The sequence below is a fragment of the Durio zibethinus genome, chromosome 23 (genome assembly GCF_047325235.1).
Source record: "Durio zibethinus cultivar Kanyao isolate XHJ-2024 chromosome 23, ASM4732523v1, whole genome shotgun sequence".
Taxonomy (NCBI): domain Eukaryota; kingdom Viridiplantae; phylum Streptophyta; class Magnoliopsida; order Malvales; family Malvaceae; genus Durio; species Durio zibethinus.
The window spans coordinates 16379037-16400095 of NC_143184.1; the positions used below are offsets into that span (position 1 = coordinate 16379037).

General features: G+C 30.0%; 1 protein-coding gene and 1 pseudogene across 2 annotated transcripts in view; both read left to right on the top strand.

Annotated features, from left to right (window-relative positions):
• LOC149512360 (N-terminal acetyltransferase A complex auxiliary subunit NAA15-like) overlaps window positions 1-18565 on the top strand; it is a 29188-nt pseudogene extending 10623 nt beyond the window's left edge. The window contains exons 18-34 of the transcript XR_016332702.1: window positions 1890-2013; window positions 2091-2198; window positions 2320-2450; window positions 2915-2971; window positions 3092-3189; window positions 3491-3549; window positions 3638-3749; window positions 3854-3954; window positions 8379-8431; window positions 8560-8630; window positions 8994-9048; window positions 9162-9257; window positions 9744-9872; window positions 9979-10060; window positions 10147-10377; window positions 11168-11383; window positions 12334-18565. The product of XR_016332702.1 is annotated as an N-terminal acetyltransferase A complex auxiliary subunit NAA15-like (transcript). The remainder of the gene's footprint in view (window positions 1-1889; window positions 2014-2090; window positions 2199-2319; window positions 2451-2914; window positions 2972-3091; window positions 3190-3490; window positions 3550-3637; window positions 3750-3853; window positions 3955-8378; window positions 8432-8559; window positions 8631-8993; window positions 9049-9161; window positions 9258-9743; window positions 9873-9978; window positions 10061-10146; window positions 10378-11167; window positions 11384-12333) is intronic.
• On the top strand, window positions 9156-11183 carry LOC149512361 (N-terminal acetyltransferase A complex auxiliary subunit NAA15-like). Its single transcript, XM_089752227.1, has 5 exons — window positions 9156-9257; window positions 9744-9872; window positions 9979-10064; window positions 10147-10377; window positions 11168-11183. Exons 1-5 carry the CDS (start codon window positions 9156-9158, stop codon window positions 11181-11183), a joined length of 564 nt encoding a protein of 187 aa, XP_089608353.1.
• Window positions 18566-21059: the final 2494 nt, after the last annotated feature.

Here is a 21059-nt window from a genome sequence, read left to right on the forward strand (position 1 = left end):
AGTTATAGATTGGAACCATACCTTCAATTAGTTATAGTATCTCAAGTAAAAAATTAGTATTGTTCTTTTTTTCAATAAAAAAAATTTTCTTAATTTGATTTATATTATAATATAATAATATAACAACAATTATGATTCTATGTAAACCCTAGAACAAAAGTTATTACACAGCTATAGTTATCTAATAATGTATTTCATCTATCTAGATATGATGTCCATAGGGAATTAGCAAAAAATTATCATGTTTCAATTTTTCACTGAATAGATTAAAATTAAAGAAAAATAGAATTTTTCATAGAGCACATTGTGTGTTTTCTCCACTAGAGTGCTATAATGGAATAAAAAAAAAAGGAAAGAATATAAATAGAAATGCTATATCTACGCATGTTTAATAAATACAAGCCTCTTTTTGTGCACACTTCAATCATATTCTAAATATTCTACTTAAAAATAAAAAACTAAAAAGTTGGTGAAACATCTCTCTGCAAATCATTTTTTGAACAATGGAATCTATGAAAAAGTTAAGTTCTAGAAAAATCAACTCTCTCCCTATATATATTTTATGATTATTTTCTCTTTATCTAAATGAATAGATAAAATTAGGAATTCATTTTATTTTTCCAGTATTCAATTGGATTGGAATATGTAATATCATAATAATGATAGCAATGGAATTATTATTATTATTATAATGGTAGCAATGGAATTATTATTATTATTATTATTGATATTCTATACAAAACTCCATTCAGCTAAATGGCTATCATATTGGCTATCCTAAGCCTTTTTTTGTAACTGATAGATTCATAAGTTTTTCCTTAATTCACTCTTACATGGATTATTGAAAATTAAAAGTATATCAAAATGAAATATCTAATAAATTGACTAATTCAAAATTTTCAAATTAGCGATTTTTTTATTCCTGAATATCCAACTCACAAATTAATTCTTTATAATGTATTTTATTTTTCTTTGATAAATAAGATAGTAGCCATTGATGTTTTCCTATAATTTTACATAGACCTTTTTGAGGTAAATAATTTTTTGTGCAATTCCTAATTTGAGGTAAATCCTTGTATCTTATTGGTGAAACTAATTAGTTGAAACAAATGCTATTAATAAGCCAATTATGTTATATTATAAAGCAATTTTTTTTTTTGTGGCTTTACACATACCTTAGTTGCAATAACTCCTCTTGCCCTGGTAGGAGGTCTGAAGTTCAAATGCTCTCCCACAAATTATTAACTATTAAAAGAAGATGCAAATATTTGGATCTGCTTAAAAAATGTGTTCAAATGATGCTCAAGTCAAATTTAATTTAACAAGTATTCTAGATTATAGTTTCTGATTTTTATAAGGTTATATACTTGTTTCATAGTTAGGATGGTGTTTTATGTTGTACTTAGGGGATTCTTATTATGTCAAGACCTTGTGGTATATGCTAAACAGGATAAAAATTTTGCTTGGTAGTCTCAATTTGCTTTTGTTATATCTTTTGTAAGTTCATATTCTTGTGATGTTATTACTGAAAGGATTAAATGTTCCTTGTGGGCATATTGAAATTTGAGATTGTGGCTTTTTAAATGATAGGAAAGCGGCGCCTGGGATTTCTGTTGGGTTAAGGATGGAGAATTGCATGTTACTGTACCAGAATTTATTTGTTGATTATAGCTTTTTATATTGATCTTATTGATTTGATGGTGAAATGGAATGGGATGATATAGTGACAGGCCATGCAACAATTAAGTAATAGTTTTTGTGATTGATCCATTGTCCCATTTCTATGCTGGTGTTTCTTTCTCTGAAACTCTTGGCTTGAAACTGGTGATTACTTCAATTTTGAACCTTTTCTTTCTGCATTGTGATAATTATTGGATTTTGAAGTGCAGATGCTATCTAAAGTTGTTTGATTCTCCTTTGAACTCACTGGCTGAAGAAGAGGATGACACATCAAAGACTCCTTCTCAGAAAAAGAAAATGAAGAAGCAGAGGAAGGCGGAATGAGCTAAGAAAGTATATCAGCTTGTTTTGGTGATTCTTGGCTAACACTCTCTTTGATGATTTCATTCTGATGCCGTGTATTATTTTAGGAGGCAGAGGAGAAAAATGAAGAATCAAGTTCTAGTGGCATCTCTAAGTCTGGGAAACAACTTGTTAAACCTGTAGATCCTGATCCTTTTGGAGAAAAATTATTGAAGGTTACCTATTATTATCTTTTCCCTGTGCTTTAGATTCCTGATTAAAGTCCTCGTGCTGTAAAAATGTGTTACGCTAATGCCTATTAAGCTAAGACTGTTTAATCTGTATTTTTTTTTTCAGACAGAGTATCCCTTGTCCGAAGCAACGAGTACTTGAAGTTGCTTCAGAAGAACTCACCTGATTCTTTGGAGATGCACTTACTTTCTTTTGAAGTAAATATGAGAAAGCAGAAGATTTTGCCTGCCTTTCAGGTATTATGTTTTCCAAGAATTGAACATGAGATGTGTTTCTTGTTCTTTTTGTGTTTGGTCGACTAGAACTGATATTTAATTGTCAGCTAGTGGTTTGTGAGGAAGCCCCTTCTCTTGTTTTCTCCTCTCTTTTTTCACTTGCTGCCTGTGGATATGTTCTTGAAGCAACCAGAACTAATATTTAATTGTCAGCTAGTGGTTTGTGAGGAAGCCCCTTCTCTTGTTTTCCCCTCTCTTTTTTCACTTGCTGCCTGTGGATATGTTCTTGAACTAAAGAAACTATACCTTGTAACCAAACATCTTTTTCTTATTACTCTACTCACTCAATGAATTTATGTGTGAATTAGATACTGTGCGCGACATATCTTTGAGTTGTAGAACAATGGTTTTGTGCAGTAGTACTTCTACCATTTCATGAGCTCATATTAGTACGTTTGTCTTGGTTTTATTTTGTTTTCCTGAAGGCTGTAAAGCAACTGCAAAGGCTGGATGCTGAGAATCCAGATTCACATCGCTGCTTGGTATGTAACATCTGCCCTCCCATATTTGTGCACTGCCATGCACAACTGCATTCTTTTCTGTTCTTTGATACAAAGATCATGTAATCTTTACAATGCTTATTTGAATTTAATCTAATGCAGATTAAATTTTTCCATAAATTGGGCTCAATGCCTGCTCCATTAACTGATGCTGAAAAACTTGTTTGGAGTGTCTTAGAAGCTGAGCGTCCATCCATCAGGTTCTCTTTGAAATGGCTTTATGATAGCTATTCCCCCTACTAGAATTTTGTTGTATTACTGCTACTATTATTATTTTGATCCCTGATGCATTAAATCCCTTTATTTTCTCTTCCGCAGTCACCATTAACTGATGCTGAAAAACTTGTTTGGAGTGTCTTAGAAGCTGAGCGTCCATCCATCAGGTTCTCTTTGAAATGGCTTTATGATAGCTATTCCCCCTACTAGAATTTTGTTGTATTACTGCTACTATTATTATTTTGATCCCTGATGCATTAAATCCCTTTATTTTCTCTTCCGCAGTCAATTGCAGGAGAAAACTCTTAGTGAGGCGAACAAAGTTTTCCTTGGTAAACATGAAGGTATTATGACCTTTGCATAACATGATGCATTTTAGGTTCCTTGAGGTAGGTTGTATAATCATGCAATTTTCACTTTTTGGTTCTGCAGAATCTTTGATGCATACAGTGGCAGTTGCAGAAATGTTATATACCTTGGAGCACACCAAGAAACTTGAGGCTGTTAAGTTAATTGAAGATTCATGCAATAAAGTCATGCCAATGTAATGCTCTTAGTGTACATTAAAACTTTTGCTGTTTGATGTCAATTCCATGCATTGCAACTTACTCTTGAGATTAATTGTTTCTTTCTCTTTTGCTTGTCCAGGAATGGGGCACTTGGACCAGTACTGGCGTGGAAACTCAAGGACTGTATTGCAGTCCATAAACTCTTAGCAAAGGTTCTTATTGACCAAGATGCTACTTTGAGTAAGTATAATTCTCCACATAAATTGATGCTGACTAGAAATTTGACTTTGACTCCATTAACAACTAATGAAATTAATTACTGTTGTTTGTTTAGAAAGTATTTTAGTAAGAATATTAATGGTATTGAAATTTTGATATACTGTTAATTGAATATTATAGATTAGATGCCTAAAAATAAAACATTAAATTAGGATTTTTAAATTTATGGTTTCAACATCATTCAGTGATTTTTTTGAGATGTATCTCACGAGTTTTGATTGCTTGTTGGTTTTTGTTATTATGATGCTTAATCTTTGAAAGTTGGATGTTGTGATTATTATTGGCATTTTAAAGAAAGGTGGACTTTCATGATAATAATTTTCTCACTTTCTTATTGATGTTTATTTAATTGAAGTTGCAAGCTATGTGACAAAATTATTCAAGAAATGATTGTTTATTCTTTGATTAGACCCTCTTTATTAATAGCTTATTAGACAATTGAAGTAAAATTATGTAGACAATTTGAAAGAGTGCTTTGCAGTAGGCGGAAAAAAGGAGCATCTTGAAGTTGTGCAAGCCATGACAATGCTTTCTTCCGTTGCTTTGAGATCAAAATTTTCGCTGCTTTTCTAATCGTGAAATGCATTCCTTTGCAAATGTGTATAATTTATCCACATTTATGATTTTAGGGTTGAAATATATATACATATATATATTCTTTTAATTTGCTTACCATTTGGTTGAGATCTTTAGAGATATCTGGCTCCATAGTTTTGCCCCAAAATTTGAGGCGCTATAGAAAATTTTTGGGTACTGCTGATGAAATCTTCTGGTCAGCATGGGAAGAACACTGTTTTAGAGCTAATCTTTGCCTTTGGAGCATGTTGTACTTCGCCCCTTTTATTAGTTGCCATTTATAAACACTACATAATGTGGAAAATTTTGCTATGGAGCTGACAAGAGTGGCTATCAAAAATTCCCAGTTTTGTTGTTCTAAGTCTCGTCTCTTATGGTTTGCTGTTTGAATTTTATTGAGGAAAGGTTGATAATTAGCAACAAAAAGTGGATTGTGATTGGATTATAAAATTTTATTATTAGTTGAAAAAGGTTAACCACATCTTGTTGAGATGCTACATAAAATTATTTTTCTTTAAAATTTATATAATTTAAATTATTAATATAATTTTTAAAGTTATAATAGAACATATAAGTTTAATGTCGTAAATAAAAAATAATTATTTTTATTTTCAAAAAATTGAATCATTTTATACCAAGACGATTAATTAGATATAAATCAAATATAATATAAAATTATTATGTCTTATCTATTATTTTATGCATTAAACATAATGAAAAATATTAAATAATAAGTATTATATGTAATTGGATGATTAAATTGTTAAACACTTAACTTTTTTTGTTTGAGTAATTATTAATTATTAGATTTTAAAAATTTTTTTTAACCAATCAAATTTGAATTTTGTCATATTGTATTTTGATTTGTTAATTTTTTTAATACATTAAAAGTTATTTGATTATAATTATAATTATAATTTTTAATGGTATATAATTTTATAAGAAACCAAAAGAAGTGTTTCCGTATATTTATAATTTTATCTCTTCAAACCCAAAGATTATGAAAAATCATGAAATCCCAATTTTTAAGCTTTGGAATATTCTTTAAAAAAACCTCGAAAAAAAAAATCTAAGTGATTAATTTTTTAAAATTTTAATTTATTAATTTAATTTGTATGAAAAAAAAATTAAACATTTAAAATATTTTTAAATTTATAATTTTAAAAATCTAACTAAATTAAAATTTAATTAAATTACATATTATTTGAACTAATAATTATCTCAAAGGATCTCGCACCACAAGTTTTTTTTTTAAAAAACGTATTTCATATTTCTCCTTGCTAGTTTCTATGTACAATTTTATCAACATGTCGTTGAACCTTCTTTTCTTTCTTTCAGTACTTTATTGAGCTTTTCTTTTACTAACTATAATCAAGTAAGTCAATAAAGATTGGTGCAAATAATTAAAGTTTAAGATTTAGATGTAAAGTATTTAGATTTATGATAATCAGATTCAAATCTTTAATGAATTTTTATTAATAAATAATTTATTAATTTTGAAAAATAAGATAACTTCTATTATTTTTAAATTTTTTTTTTTAAAAAAATATAATAAAATAAAAACGTCATAATATAAAGAGAATATAAGAACACAAAATGTCTTCAAAAAAGATTTGATATATTTAACTCGATTTTCTTCTCAATTGATTCATTATTACAATTTTTCGTTCATGATTTTGCTAATTTTCTCCTTGATAATATAGTTATCAACAATGTTTTAGAAGCTTATCATGGGGTGCAGTGATGGTTGACCCATGGAATCATAAACACCACCACGTGTCTTTGGGAATAGGACTAATGAGAAGGGGAGGGTCCTCCCCTTATTTTGAGAAAAGTCTAAATTTCTAAATCACCAAATAAAATGATCAACTCTTTTTTTTTTTTTGGTGAATTGGTGAGGGGTCTTTTTGTAATTGCAGATATTTATTAGTCTTTCATCATCCTTCTGGCCAATTTTGAGAAACGATACTATTCCTTCTCACTAGTCATCCATGCAACTTTTAAGCTTTGGCTTGGCTGGGTTTTTGGTTAAAGTTTGGTGTGGGGGTAATTTAGATTTTAATTTAGAATTGCTTTTGCTAACATTCGCATCCTCCATTCTTCCTCAACTTTGTTTTCTTTAGAAAAATGAAAATTCTTTTAAAATTGATGGGGCTCCTCCACTCTTTCTATTTTCCTTTTTTTTTCTTCTGAAGTGTATTTTTTTTTTCATTTATATAAAAGAAGCAGAGCTGATTTTCATCAAATATGTTTTTCATTTAGTCACTACATTTATTTTAAATACAAAAAAGTCAATTTTTAATTTAAAATTTAATTGGTTAAGTTTCCATGGTTAGATTTTTTGGCATTTTAAATTTAAAACCCACTGTCTTCAGCCATTCTTCTATCATTATCATTTCAATTTTCTTTCTCTCAAATTTAGGTTTTTCGTTTTTGGATTCCCTTTTGGCTTGGAATATAGATTATTGTCGATAATATCGACATCAAGCAAGTAATGAGTCGATTCAACTTTCCTTGAGATTGGGCATCAAGATTAGGTTGGGAAATTAGGGTTCTTGATCTGATAAGAGGGAAATTAATTCCTTTGAGGTGAAGGAATTTTTCTCGGCCGTTGGTCAATCCAAACAAAGTAGAAAATTAGTTGGTGGAGGACAAATTGGAATGTGTGAGGAATTTGGAGACCTTCTGAAGGTTTGATTTCTACCATCTTAATTTTATTTAAATTTTTTTACTTCAAATAATGCCCGATTTGATTTTTTTTTATTTTTTTTCTGATGATAAAATGTGTTCTCGTTATACACTGTAGATAATGATGTTGCTAGTGTAAGCTGTTTTATTATGTCTTAGCTGTTAGTCATATTAATTTGATTTTCTGTTTGATATTTTTTTTAATGAGCTCCAAATGGTACCTTGGGATGTGCTGTTCATTATATTTACTCTGGATTTCTTCTCTCTCTTTTTTATAGAATCACATGATGCAAATCCAACGAAAACCTTACTTTTTTGTAGAGCTATCAAGCTTTCTCCCCTTTTCTAGAGAGAGGAGGGGCGGCTATTTTTACAAATACTCTTGTAGGGATCTTGTTTTTCTTGATGGCTTGATAAGAAATTATGTGACAAAAATCTAGTGATGTGCTTCTACAATAGACAGTCCATTCGATGGCTTGTGATATTCTTAGATAATCTAGAAATAGATAGTTGTGGTATTATGCTGAAATACTTCATTGATGTCTTGATGTGACAATAGTAAGAACTCTAGGTGGTTAAAATTATGCTTTCATATGCTTCACCCCTAGAGAGTTGACATGGTGGCTAATTCTTTTATTAGTGGCTATCTTTATCTCATTCTTTTAGTTAAACCGACTTTCCTATATAAAAACCTTTTGACGGTGGGCCAGGTTATGGCATGATTGAAATAAAGTGTCAAACTCTAGAGCTTTTGGGATTTGACTCATGCAGTGAGGATGTATTTAAATTGTTTTCTTCCTGTAACCCACATTTGTTATGTATTCATTCATGAGAATTGTAATTATTGCTGTTACAATGTGCATCATTATTGCCAATAAATGCTACTTCCTTTATGATATGCGATGAATGTTCTAGGACTTATATTAGAACTTTGTTTTCTCAATTTTTAGAGGATACCACTTGATTTACTGCAAGGAAACAAATTTCGTAAAGTGGCAATTGATTACATTAAGCCTCTTTTAACCTTTATATCCAAGTGAGATTTTTTTTTTTTAATTAGTTTGACTGGTGTTTTTTAGTTTGTTGGGTGAAATAATGATATATTTTTTCTGTGGCCTCAGGGGGTTCCATCTTTATTTCAGACCTTTCTCCCTTGTACGGTCACCCTAGAAAGGTAAGTTTTCTTACTTATTCTAAAAATAGAATTAAGTTTCTAAATATTGATTCTCCTAAACTGCTTAGCAACTGATTGGAGCTTGATTTCATTAGGATTGATTACCTGCTTTGTTGACACTTATACAGGCAGACATATTGGAACAACTTATTTTTGAGTTGGAGCATTCAATTAGGACCGCCGGCAGATACCCTGATAGGTAGTATATGCTTTAAACCCTTGCGTAATATTTTAGTAAGTCTTAAAAGCAAATAAATGTTTAGATTTACTACTTTTTGAGGTAATATAGACTTTCAGCCCTTATGTGATATTCTAGTAAGTCTTAACAGTGTCCAAATGTTTAGATATTGGGTATGGTCTGATTGCATGTTTATCTTTTACTGCTTATTGTTTGGTGCAGTCCTCAGTCATTTATGTGTTGTTATCTATTAAACAAGTACATAATGGTTGTCCCATAAGGTTGCATGTGAAGTTTCTATGTTTTTGTTTGTATGCTAATACACAAGCACGCATTTGGTATTATGCTGAGTCATTTCTTGCTTGTGTTTCATATTGAGTGCAGGACAGTGAAAGAGCCCCCTTCAATGCTTTTATGGATTTTATTCTTTTTGGCTTAGGTGGGTAACCATCAGGTTTCCTCACCCCATGGGCCATGGCCTTTTCTTCTTTTCTTGCTATAAATATTTGGTGCTTTCTTTGCATTTGAGTAACTTTGAATTTATTGATGCAGCATTATGACAGAAGAGGACAATATGACGTTGCTCTTTCAAAAATTAATGAGGCCATAGAGCACACACCAACTGTAATTGATATATACTCTGTCAAGGTTTGTTCTCGTCTTCAATCTTCAAAATTTTGCAATGGCTTCATCTGCTGGGTTTTATATTTTTGTCAGCTGGATTCTTTTATTTTATTTTTTTCTTATATTTTGAATTCTTTTTGCCTGGTTTGTCTCGCATCTCACAAGGCATAGCATTACCTGAAAATCTTTCTAGATATTGCCCTGGAGTTATCGTTCACTTGTAAGAGACTTATCACTTTCTATGATACTGACCTTGATTGAATATATTATTTTGCACTAAATTGTGCAAAGTTGATATGCATTCATTTAAAATGCATACTAGTTTTTCTTTGTGGACCTTAAGTCTTGATGGGCATTGGGCAGGCATATAACCTCCTTTCTTAGGTTTTGGGGTTTTTGGTACATGGCTATTGTTTCTTGATGAACCTTTTTACTATCATTTGGAGAAGTTCCTGGAATTTTCTTGAAGCTGGGTCTATGTGTATATTATTTACTTCTCTTTGGTGACAGAGTCGGATACTGAAACATGCTGCTGATTTGGTAGCTGTGGCTTCATTGACAGATGAAGCTAGGTGTATGGATCTTGCAGATCACTGTATAAACAGTGAATCTGTGAAGCGAATGTTGCAGGCTGATCAGGTTCTAAAGCCCCCCCCCCCCCTTCATCTTTTGTCATAGTTAATATTTGTCACTAAATTTCTTTCGGTATTATTGTACTGTTCACAAACTTTTTCTGCTCTTGAAGGTGGCTTTGGCAGGAAAAACTGCTGTTTTGTTCACGAAAGATGGGGCCAGCACACCAACCTTCATGACATGCAGTGCATGTGGTCTGTTTTTGTTTATTACCTTCCACATGTCGTTGTCTCTAATTATAATTTGGGTACACCTACTGAGTGTTATCCATCTTTTGAAGGTATGAACTTGCTTCTGATGAAAGTTACTTTCGACATGGTGATCTTGGACGAGCCCTGGAGAAATTTATAGCTGTGGAGAAGCACTATGCTGATATTACTGAAGATCAATTTGATTTCCATTCTTATTGTTTGCAGAAAATGACACCACGTTCATATGTTGGAAAGCTAAAATTTAAAGATTGGTTGCATTCACTTGCTTATTTTCACAAAGTAGCAGCTGGAGCCATCAGGTGAACATTTTTGTTAGGATCTGCAAGCTTTTCAATGATTTGCACTAGACTTAGAAACCAAAAAAAATGAGTGTATCCCCTTTATAACTTTAGTTATAGATTGGATCCATACCTTCAATTAGTCATAGTATCTCAAGTAAAAAAATTAGTATTGTTCTTTTTTTCTTTCAATAAAAAAAATTCCTAATTCGATTTATATTATAATGTAATAATATAACAACAATTATGAGTCTAGGTAAACCCCATAACGAAAGTTATTGCACGGCAACAAAAAGTTCAACCCAACAATGAAAAGCAACTTGAGGTTTTTGTTCTTTTCATCCCTATGCCATTATGAAAAATTTTATCTTTACGAGTACCCATTTGCATGTTCATTGATTTATGATTTGGGTGTGAGTTTTTTGGTTTCATTTTGTGTCTTTTGTCATCTATTGTCTTGCTTATAAGTACTCCAGTTTAAGGTACCCATTTGCCTGTACTGCTAGTTCATACATTTGAAGATTTTATCTTGGTTAATGAGGAGGTCAAATAATTTGATAGAATTTCAAGCTATTGCTATTAGAAATTACCTTCTGCAGATGTTTAGCTCCGAAATCAGATTGATTTAGTTAGATATATGAGGGTTGATTAGGAGACACTGTCTGGTGTAATATAAAAGATTTTGGCTGAGGGGCTCAAATGAGCAAGTTCAAGTCCTGAAAGTAGCCTCATTGTGTAAAACATGCTGAATCCTAAAGGCTAGGAACATTTTTCAAATGACTCTTCTTGGTTTCTCATCCTTCATTGGCAGGATTGAGGCTGAGTAATGATCCTCTTTATGAGGGAAGATTACTCAAAAGGCTGTTTAGAAAGCATTCTCCAAATTGGTATAAAGACCAACCATCGTAGCAAAACAGCAGTGTCTGTGTTTCTTCATTTTTGGGTTCTGCCACACACTGAAATACCCTTCACAGCAGCTTTAACAGGGACTGTGGCAATTAACCTATCATGGGTTACCAACATCCAGGTTTATCTTTAATTTCTTGTGCAATCCTTTCTTTGTAGGTTTTAATCATTTTTTCATCTTTGGCCAATATTTTGCATATTCTTGTATTATGCACAGAAGCCTTTCTTAATTTGATCTAATTTCATAATGCATATTTCTATGGCATTGCTTTTTGTAATAGGATTTGTAGGCATTATCTTTGAAGAATTTCTAGCCTTCAATAAAAGTGGAATAGATTGTTGATGGCTGTGAGTTTATGGGTGTTAAGGAGCATTGGGGTAAGAATGATTCTCAGATGTTTAGTATTGGACTGTGTTTTTCTGCTGTCCCTCTTCTTGTAGTTTGCATCATATTTATCATTCTCATAAATTGGGATGAAAACACAAAATTCTGTTGCGTATTGGATGCTTAATTCAGTACTATGTCAGGTTTCAACCTGTTTCTCTCATGTTCATTGGTGGTGGCCTCATGATCCGGTATTCATTCAAGAGTTAATGAAATACAGGATGCTTGGGCTCTGAACTTATTTCCTGATCTACTAGTTTTATTGGTCTATGTTTTTGGTGAACAATGGCTTGTCTTTTTATGAAGTGATCATTGTAATTTAATATCCTTTATTTTTAATTTATGTTGGAGCCCACTTCCCATTTAAGGAAGGAGCATCTCCAATTTAAACCAATTCCAAGGAACTATCCTAGCAATGAATTAAGATAGCAAAACTAGGTACCTACCCCCATGGTCAATTGGGAGAGCCAAAGTTTGTGTTTGTGTGTGGCTTGTTACCATCACTAGGAATTCTGCAAATGGTTACTATGACTATCTCCCTTTATTAATGGAATTCTATGGTCTACTTATGCTGATGCATCTGACTTATGTATGGAAAACTTTTTTTTTTTTATCATTTTCTTATTTATTTCCGGCTTTATCTGTTAATACTTGTGTAATAATGCTTGGGCCATTCACATTTGTAGGCTCCTTCAACTGATTTAGCTATTTCAGAGCTGACACATGCATCTGCTGAATCGTTTTTTCTTGCTTGGTGCAATGACCATTGTAGAGATAGTTGATGCCCCTCAAGGATTTGAGCTGGATATTGACAATATAACCACTCTAAAGCCACGGACTTTGCTGTGGGTGGTGAGTTGATTTCTTTCGGCTATAGTCATACTGACAATTTTATCATTAATGGTTCATATATGAATCTTGTTTAGAGTTCAATTGCATGGTGAAGCATACCCTATGGCCTAATTTACCGACCGACCATGAAATTTGGCTGGTGGGTATAAACCAATGATGTAGATGATTACAACTGATAAGATGGATTCGAAGAATCTTAAATGTTCGTACTTATGTGTCATGGCCAAAGTTATTGACCTGCCGAAGAAAATTGGAGAAAGGATAAAAAAAAATGCAAAAGTTATGTTAAAGTATTCATTAGTTGCTTTTCATGATTCAAGTCCAATCTCACCTCCTGGAAATTAAAAAAATAAGCTCTTAAAATTTTTAAATCTTGGCCCATTCAGTGCACTAGAAGAGCCTCTGTAGTTAATTTTCAATTATAAGATAGAGATTTGATGTTGCAACCTAATCAAAAAAACCTTAATTATGTCTTACCTTGAAGAATAAAGCAAACGATGGCCTTTAGTATTTGCCCTAAGCCTTAATTGTAAATATTCTTGTTTGATTAAAATCTCTTTTAGCATTTGCCAATCAATAGATGTTTGTATTTTGGATTTTTTTGATGGTATAGGATTTTTGTAATTATCATTGAGAAACTACTTTTTTAGGAAGATCAATTATCATTTAATGTTTTGCTCATAGAAATCTATTAATTTTTACATTAATGATACTAAAATGGAGAGAGGTTATCTAGGTGAGTACAAATACCAATATTTTCATCATGTTTTTTTATGGCATTGGTTGTAAAGTAGTGGGATATTCACGGAACAAATGTAATTTTTTTAATGAATTTTTCTTTTTGGTTCCAAAGGAACTTATCGAGGCTATTGCTTTGCTATACCATATGTTGAATGATATGCCACTTCAAAAGAAAGCTTACCTTTTTTCATATTGTATTCTCTAAAACTCTAAATATGCGTCTTTTTCCGTCTTTCATTAGATGTGTGTTCTCATTGAGTTTTTCTTATGTTATGTTATGATTATTCATTGAGAAAGTAAGTTAATGTTGTCTTAAGGTTAGGGTTAAGTCTTTAACAATATAAGTCCTATTTAGAAAGTAATGGATAATTATCTTAGGGCTGTATTGGGGTTAATTTATTTAGGATATATTGGAGGTTTTGAGTTTAGGTTAAGGTTAAGGTTATAATAGTTTATTTGTGAGCTTGGGGTTGTTCAATCAGTAAAATGAGTTGGTAATGAATGTGGTTAGCTGTTGCTTTATTCATTTCTTATTGCCTTACTTTTACTTTATTTGCTAGCTGTCCTTGTCTTCATTTTGTTTATTTGCTGCATTGGTTTTGATCAGTTTTTGCTTGCCTTTTTTGTAGTTGTTGCATGGCCTCCAAGTTCTTCTATTTTTATTTCTCAAATAGCAATTGTTATAGTTATACTTGGGGGAAACACTAAAATTTTCCTATGGCATGACAGTTGTGTTTAACTCAACTAGTATGTAATTGTTATATAACACGTTGAATGGAAACAATAATATCCCTAAGCATCTCTATAGATGTCTTTTCTTGTTGAGATTTTGTTTTTATGTTCGGTTTTGGTCCACTAAGATTATTGGTTCCATGACAATTGCATTTAACTTAAGTGGTATGAACTTATTATATCACATCTTGCTGATTTTAGAATGGTATGTGACTTTGAATGAAGCTTCCTCTTGTTATTTGGCTCTTTGAAATGGAAACATAATATTCCTAAGCATTCCTGTAGATATCTTTTCTCATTAAGATTTTATTATATCACATTTTTCTTGTTTCATTCTTTCATTTTTTGTGTACATGAGTTGAGTTTTGTAATTTTGCTTTTGAAAAAATCTTTGGATTGTGGTTTCGTAAGTATGATTGTTATTTGGTAGTCTTTATGGAGCTCAATGGATTGTGTGCTTGCAATTTTGCAAGATGGGAAGAATTAGAGATTCAAATTTGGATAGCTATGTGTTGTGCATGTTAGGAGTTAGTTATTTTTTGTTGGTTCAACTTTATTGCTTGATGGATTAATTTCTTAGGTTTATTTTCTGAAACTAAGTTCCACCAAGCACAAAGGTTGAGTGTTAAAAGGAAGATTCCTTGCCTCTTTTGTTATTGGAGTTAGTTATCATCTTTGGCCATTCATAGTTGTCGTTTTTTTCTCATTGAGGCTTTGTTATGTCATGTTTTGATTCTTCTTGTGACACATTTATCTATATTAGTTTAGTTTTTGGAATTTTACTTTTTGAAAAACCCCTTAGTTGTGGCTTCTTAAGTATGGATATTATTTAGTAATTGTCTGCTCTCAGCGAATGGCTTGCATGATAAGGAGGAATTCAATTTCTGTGCCTCTTGTGTATGTATATTTTGTAAGTTTCTTGTTTTGTTTGTTACAATCTTTTTGTTGTAGGACAGAATGGTTTCTTTCTTTTAATTTCTACAACTTAATTTTGACGAGGATAGAAATTGCTGCTTAAAAGGAAGAGTATCTGTATGGGCTGTGTGCTCTAAGCAAATGGCTTGCAAGATAAGGCGAATTCAATTTTTGTGCATCTTGTGTGTGTGGGTGTATTTTGAGAGTTTTTTGTCTTGTTGGTTTCACTCTGATTGTTAGGTTAAATTTCTAAAACTTAATTTTGACATGCATTGGGCTTGAATGCTTAAAAGGAAGATTATTTTCTTTTGCTAGATTCTTTGAAACTCTAAGTATCTGTCGTTATAGCCTCTCGGTGTCTTTCTCATTGAGATTGTGTCTTGATTCTTCTTGTTTCATTTTTAAACTTTTACATAAATTAGGGCTTTGTAACTTTACTTTGGAAAATTCCTTGGGTTGTTCTTCCTTTATTGTGGTTGTGATCCATTGGTCTCTATGAAACTTGTTGCACTGTGTGCTCCAAAAATGACTTGCAGTATAGGGGGACTTAAGGATTCTAAATTTGTATGGCTGTGTGTAGGATTTAAGGATTAAAAATTTGTGTGGCTGTGCATATAGAAGTTTCCTTCTTGTTTTTCTCTCTTTGTGCTTTAAGCAAATGGCTTGCATGATAAAGTGAATTTAATTTTTGTGCCTCGTATGTTTAGGTGTGTATTTTGGGAGTTTTTTATTTTGTTGCTTTCATTCTATTTGTTACAGGACAGATTGGTTTGTTAGGTTCCATTTTTGAAACTTAATTTTGACGTGCATTGTGGTTGAATGCTTAAAAGGAAGATTATTTCCTTTTGCTGGATTTTTAAATTTTTACTCTTTTTTGTTTGTTTTGTTGGTTTCACTCTGTTTGTTACAGGACAGATTGGTTTGTTATGTTCCATTTCTATAATTTAATTTTGACATGCATTGTGGTTGAATGCTTAAAAAATGAGATTATTTTCTTTTGCTGGATTCTTTGAAGTTGCATATGTTGTCATAGCTTCTCAGTTGGTGTCATTCTCATTGAGATTGTCTTGATTCTTCTTGTTTCATTTTTAAATTTTTACATAAATTAGGGCTTTGTAACTTTACTTTGGAAAATTCACTGGGTTGTTCTTCCTTTAGTGTGGTTGTAATTCGTTGGTCTCTATGAAACTTATGCGCTGTGTGCTCCAAGAACGACTTGTAGTGTAGGGGGAATTAAGGATTCTAAAGTTGTATGTGTGTAGGATTTAAGGATTAAAATTTTGTGTGGCTGTGTGTAGGAGTTTTCTTGTTTTTCTCTTTGTGTGCTCTAAGCTAATGGCTTGCATGATTAGCTGAATTCAATTTCTGTGCTTGATGTGTGTGTAGGTGTATTTTGGGAGTTTTTTGTTTTGTTGATTTCACTCTGTTTGTTACAGAACAGGTTGGTTTGTTGGGTTCAATTTGTGAAACTTAATTTTGACATGCATTGTGGTCAAATATTTAAAAGGAAGATTATTTCCTTTTGCTGGATTCTTTGAAACTCTAAATATGTGTGTGGGAGTTTCCTTCTTGTTTTGTAGTGTAGGGGTAATTAAGGATTCTAAATTTCTATGGTTGTGTGTAAGCATTTAAGGATTAAAAATTTATGTGGCTGTGTGTATGGGAGTTTCCCTGTTGTTTTTCTCTTTGTGTGCTTCAAGCAGTGAATTCAATTTCTGTGCCTCTGTGTGTGTAGGTATGTGTTTAGGGAGATTTTTTTTTTGTTATTTTCACTCTGTTTGTTACAGGACAGTGGTTTGCTAGGTTCAATTTCTGCAATTTAATTTTGACATGCATTATGGTTGAATGCTTAAAAGGAAGATTATTTCCTTTTGCTGGATTCTTTGAAACTCTAAATATATGTTGTCATAGCCTCTCGGTGTCTTTCTCATTGAGATTGTCTCTGGATTCTTCTTGTGTCATTATTAAATTTTTACATAAATTAGGGCTTTGTAACTTTACTTTGAAAAATCCATTGGGTTCTTCTTCTTTTAGTGTGGTTGTGATCTGATGGTTTGTATGAAACTTAATGCGCTGTGTGGTCCAAGAATGACTTGCAGGAGAATTATGGATTCTAAATTTGTATGGCTGTGTGTAGGATTTAAGGATCAAAAATTTGTGTTGCTCTGTGTGTATGGGAGTTTTCTTGTTTTTCTCTCTGACAGATGGGGTTCGTAGGTTTCACTGGCTTGGCTTTTTTAGTTATTGATGATGTTGTCAAACTTTTCATTGTGGTTGCATTTAATTTGATGAAGTTGTTTGAGAATGCATTAGGAGAATGTTACTACAAAAGAAATTCTTGGGTTGTGGTTTCTTCATTCATGAGTATTCCTAGTTGTCATCTATTTGTCTCTTTGAAGCTTAATTGGCTATGTGCTCCAAGCATACCTTGCAGGATAGAAGGAATTAAAGTTTCAAAATTTCTATGTTTGTGTGTTTGTTGGTTTTATTCTGCAAGTTGGCTTCTAGATTTCATTCCTATAGCTTCTGGTTAATGTCTAATTTTTTGTTGTAGTGCTTTTAGCTTGCTGGAGTTTAATCTAAACTACAATTAATATTTGATCTCTTATGCTTTAACATTCCATTTAAATTTTAGTTTTATCTTTTGTGTACAGATTGTAGTTTTGTAAACTTTTCTTAATTGTGGTTGCATTTAGTCGTCTGTACAAAAATTAGTTGATCATGTACTCCAAGCACGATTTGCTAGAGAGAGAAATTAGAGATTGTATAGTAATGTACTCCAAATTTGTATGGTTGAGTTTTTTATTTTTTATTTTTTTATTTTGCTAGTTCAACTCTGTTGCATGACGAATTGTAATCTTAGGTTTAATTTCAGAAACTTAATCCAACCTAGCACTGAGGATGAGTGCTTACAATGAAGAGTACCTCTTTTTTCTTGTGTTGGTTTTTTATTCTTCTTGTTTTGCTGATTTCACTTTATTTTGTTGCATGATGGATTACTTTCTTAAGATTAATTTCATAAACTTAAATCTCGTTAAGCACTGAGATGGAAGATTGCCTCTTTCTTATTGGATTCTTTGAAAATCTATGATCTTGCATAGAATTTTTGTTGTATTGTATGGTAACTTTCGATGATAATTGTACCTGTTCTAGTACATTTCAAATCATGAAGAGTTTGATTGAAGTTGCTAAAATTCTATGTTTCTGATTATAATATGGACGTTGTTTTCTTAAGTAACACTGTTATTATTGGAAGCACCCTGACTTATGATGTGGTTGGTCGCTGTTGTTTTTTAACTTTGTTATATAATTGTTGTATATTTATGTTGAGATGCAAAACTACCTCTTATCTTTGGCCTATCAGTATAGTCTTTTCTTGTTAAGTTTTTTTTGCTTTGATTTTAATTTCTCTTTAGGTTCTTAAAGGCCTTCTACTTTCATATCTTTGGGATTTCGAGTTAAAACATTTATAATGTCTTATTTGTGAGCAATTGATGTGATTAGGTTTATTTTGCAGGCAATCTTTGCCTTGAATCTTTCTGCTTTAGGATTAGTTCATTATGGTCTTAAATCATGAAGTTCAAGTTTGATTGTCTTTATTTCTAAAATAGCATTGTTCTCTATCTATGTGGCATGTTGCTTGTGTTTAACTTAAATGCATATCACCCTATTATTAAATATTGTTGAATGAGAGTTTGATTTCATTAAAAATGAAAAGGGTTATGTGCATGTATATTAATTAGATATTTAATTAAGATCATCTTGTATTGTATCTTGAAATTTATTTATTTTTATCGTGTATTTTATCTAATTAACAAAATTATTTTGTATAATATTTATCTTTTATTTATTACTTATTATTTTATTTATTATTTTGGATCGTAAAATATTTAACTTTTATTAAGAGATAATAATTATTTTTGTTATTTTTTTTTGAAATTTTATTAGCTTATATATAATAACATTAGTTTGGAATTGTTATATCTATCACTAGTTACTTCATGTATCTATATTTTTACATTTTTAATGATTTAAAAATTAAAAATTTTAAATTTAAATCAATAAATTCAAATCAAAATATTTTGCCTCTAAAGTTTAAAATTCAAATTAAGTTTTAAAACATAAATTAAAAATTGAACTTTGTAGAATTTTTTTTATTTTTTTATTTACTTTTTTTTTCTTTTTTTTTTTTTTTATTTTAGCTTTTTATGCATTTTCTTAATTTTTCATTTATTATTTTTTGTTATTTAGTATATTTTTTCTTTTTTATTTTCATTCATTCTTTTTTTTTTTTTTACATAATACTTTCTTACTTTTTTTTTATTACTCTTTCACTAAATATTTTTCTTTTTACTTTGATTTTTTTTGTTGTTTCAATTTACTTGTTAATTTACATTATTTTCTATTAGTTTTTTTTCTTTTTGTACTCTCTTTACTTTCTATCTTTATTTTTTACTTTTTCTTAAGGTTTTGCTTTTTTTTTTTTTGGGTTTTTTTTGTTGGCATTTCTTTCTAATTTGTGTTTTTTTTTTTCACTTTTTCTTCTTTTGTTTTCATTTTTTATTTTGTATTAACTTTTTTTTTCTTTTAATTTTTTATCTTTGATTTTTTATATATTTATTTCTTATTATTTCTTATATTTTTTTCATTTTTTGTTTGTATTTTATAAAACTAATTTTTTTTCTATTTTCTCATTTTTTTCATTTTTATTAGTTTTTGTATTTTTTTAATTTTTTCTTTTGACTATTTTTTCATTTCCTTACTTTTTTATTTTTTTATTGTGTTTTTGTTTATTTTTAATTTTCTTCTCTTTTTTGGTACTTATTTTATCTTTTTTTTTTTGCTTTAATATTTTCTGTTATTTTATTTTCTTTTATTTTTTATTGTTAATTTATTATTTTTTATAAAAATTTTATAATGTAATGGATATTTATTTTATTTTTTAATTTTTTTTTCTTTTGGTTTGTCTCATTTTTCTTGTCATTTTTTATTTTTTTATTTTTTTGCTATTTTCTATTCTATTTTTATGATTTTTCATTAATTTTTTTCTAATTTTTTTTATATATTTTGTATTTTGATTTTTTATTTTTTTTCTTGCTTTTTCTTATATCTTTTTGTTCACTTTTTTATTTCTTTGCAATTTTAAAATTTCAGATTTTTTTTGTGCACTTTTTTTTTATTTATATTTTCTATTGACTTTTCTTTTATTTTTTATCTTTGATTTTCTAAATCTTTTTTTTTCTATATTTGTTATATATATTTTTGTTTTTCTTTGCATATTCTAAACTAAGTTTTTTCTATTTTATATTTGAAAATTTTATTAATTTTGTCTTATTATATTTTTTTTATTCTTTAATTTAAGAACTTTTAAAACAAATAAACGTGAAAAATTAAAATTGGGCAAATGATTTTTATATCACAATATAAAATTGTACATATAGTTTTTATGCTTGTAATTGTTCAGAAACGAAATTTTGATATTTTTAACTCCAAAATTTTTCATGAGTTATATCTAACATAATGAAAAATTAAAACAAATGCGGACTATTATGTTTCTGTGTTTGAGCGAGCTTAAAATTATTCATTTTCATTTAAACACTTACTAAAACAACATTTCATACTCATAAAGTTTGATTTCAATAAAAATTATTTTTAAAGCAAAACATAAAAGCTTTAAAAGCGTCGAGTTTTGAGTTTGTGTAATGTATAAAAATATGTTAGCAAACAGTTAAATACCATCAAGTGCCAATAAGGATTTCAAAAATGACATCCAAATATCAATAGCGTCTCACAAATTCCTTAGAGCACTTATGAATTTTCTTAAAAATGCATATAAAGCAAATAAATGTGAAAAATAAAAAATCGTGTAAATGGTTTTTAATCACAATCTGAAATTGTACAGATTGGTTTTATGCTCATAATTGTTTAAAAACAAAATTTTGATATTTTTCAGCTCTAAAATTTTTTATGACTTACACTTAACACTGTGAAAAATTAAAATCAATGTAATATATCATTTTTTTGTGTTTTAGCGAGTTTAAAACTATTCATCTTTATTTTAAAACTTACTAAAATAATATTTCATACTTTTAAAGCTCAACTTCATCATAACTGGCTTTCAAAGTAAAACGTTAAAACTTCATAAGCGTCGAGCTTTGAATTTGTGTGTAAT

Coding starts and splice junctions, on each gene's coding strand:
- LOC149512361 (XM_089752227.1), top strand. CDS start 9,156: ATGCAGCATTATGACAGAAGAGGACAATATGACGTTGCTCTTTCAAAA. Junction 9,258..9,743: donor TTGATATATACTCTGTCAAG/GTTTGTTCTCGT, acceptor CTTTGGTGACAG/AGTCGGATACTGAAACATGC. Junction 9,873..9,978: donor GAATGTTGCAGGCTGATCAG/GTTCTAAAGCCC, acceptor CTGCTCTTGAAG/GTGGCTTTGGCAGGAAAAAC.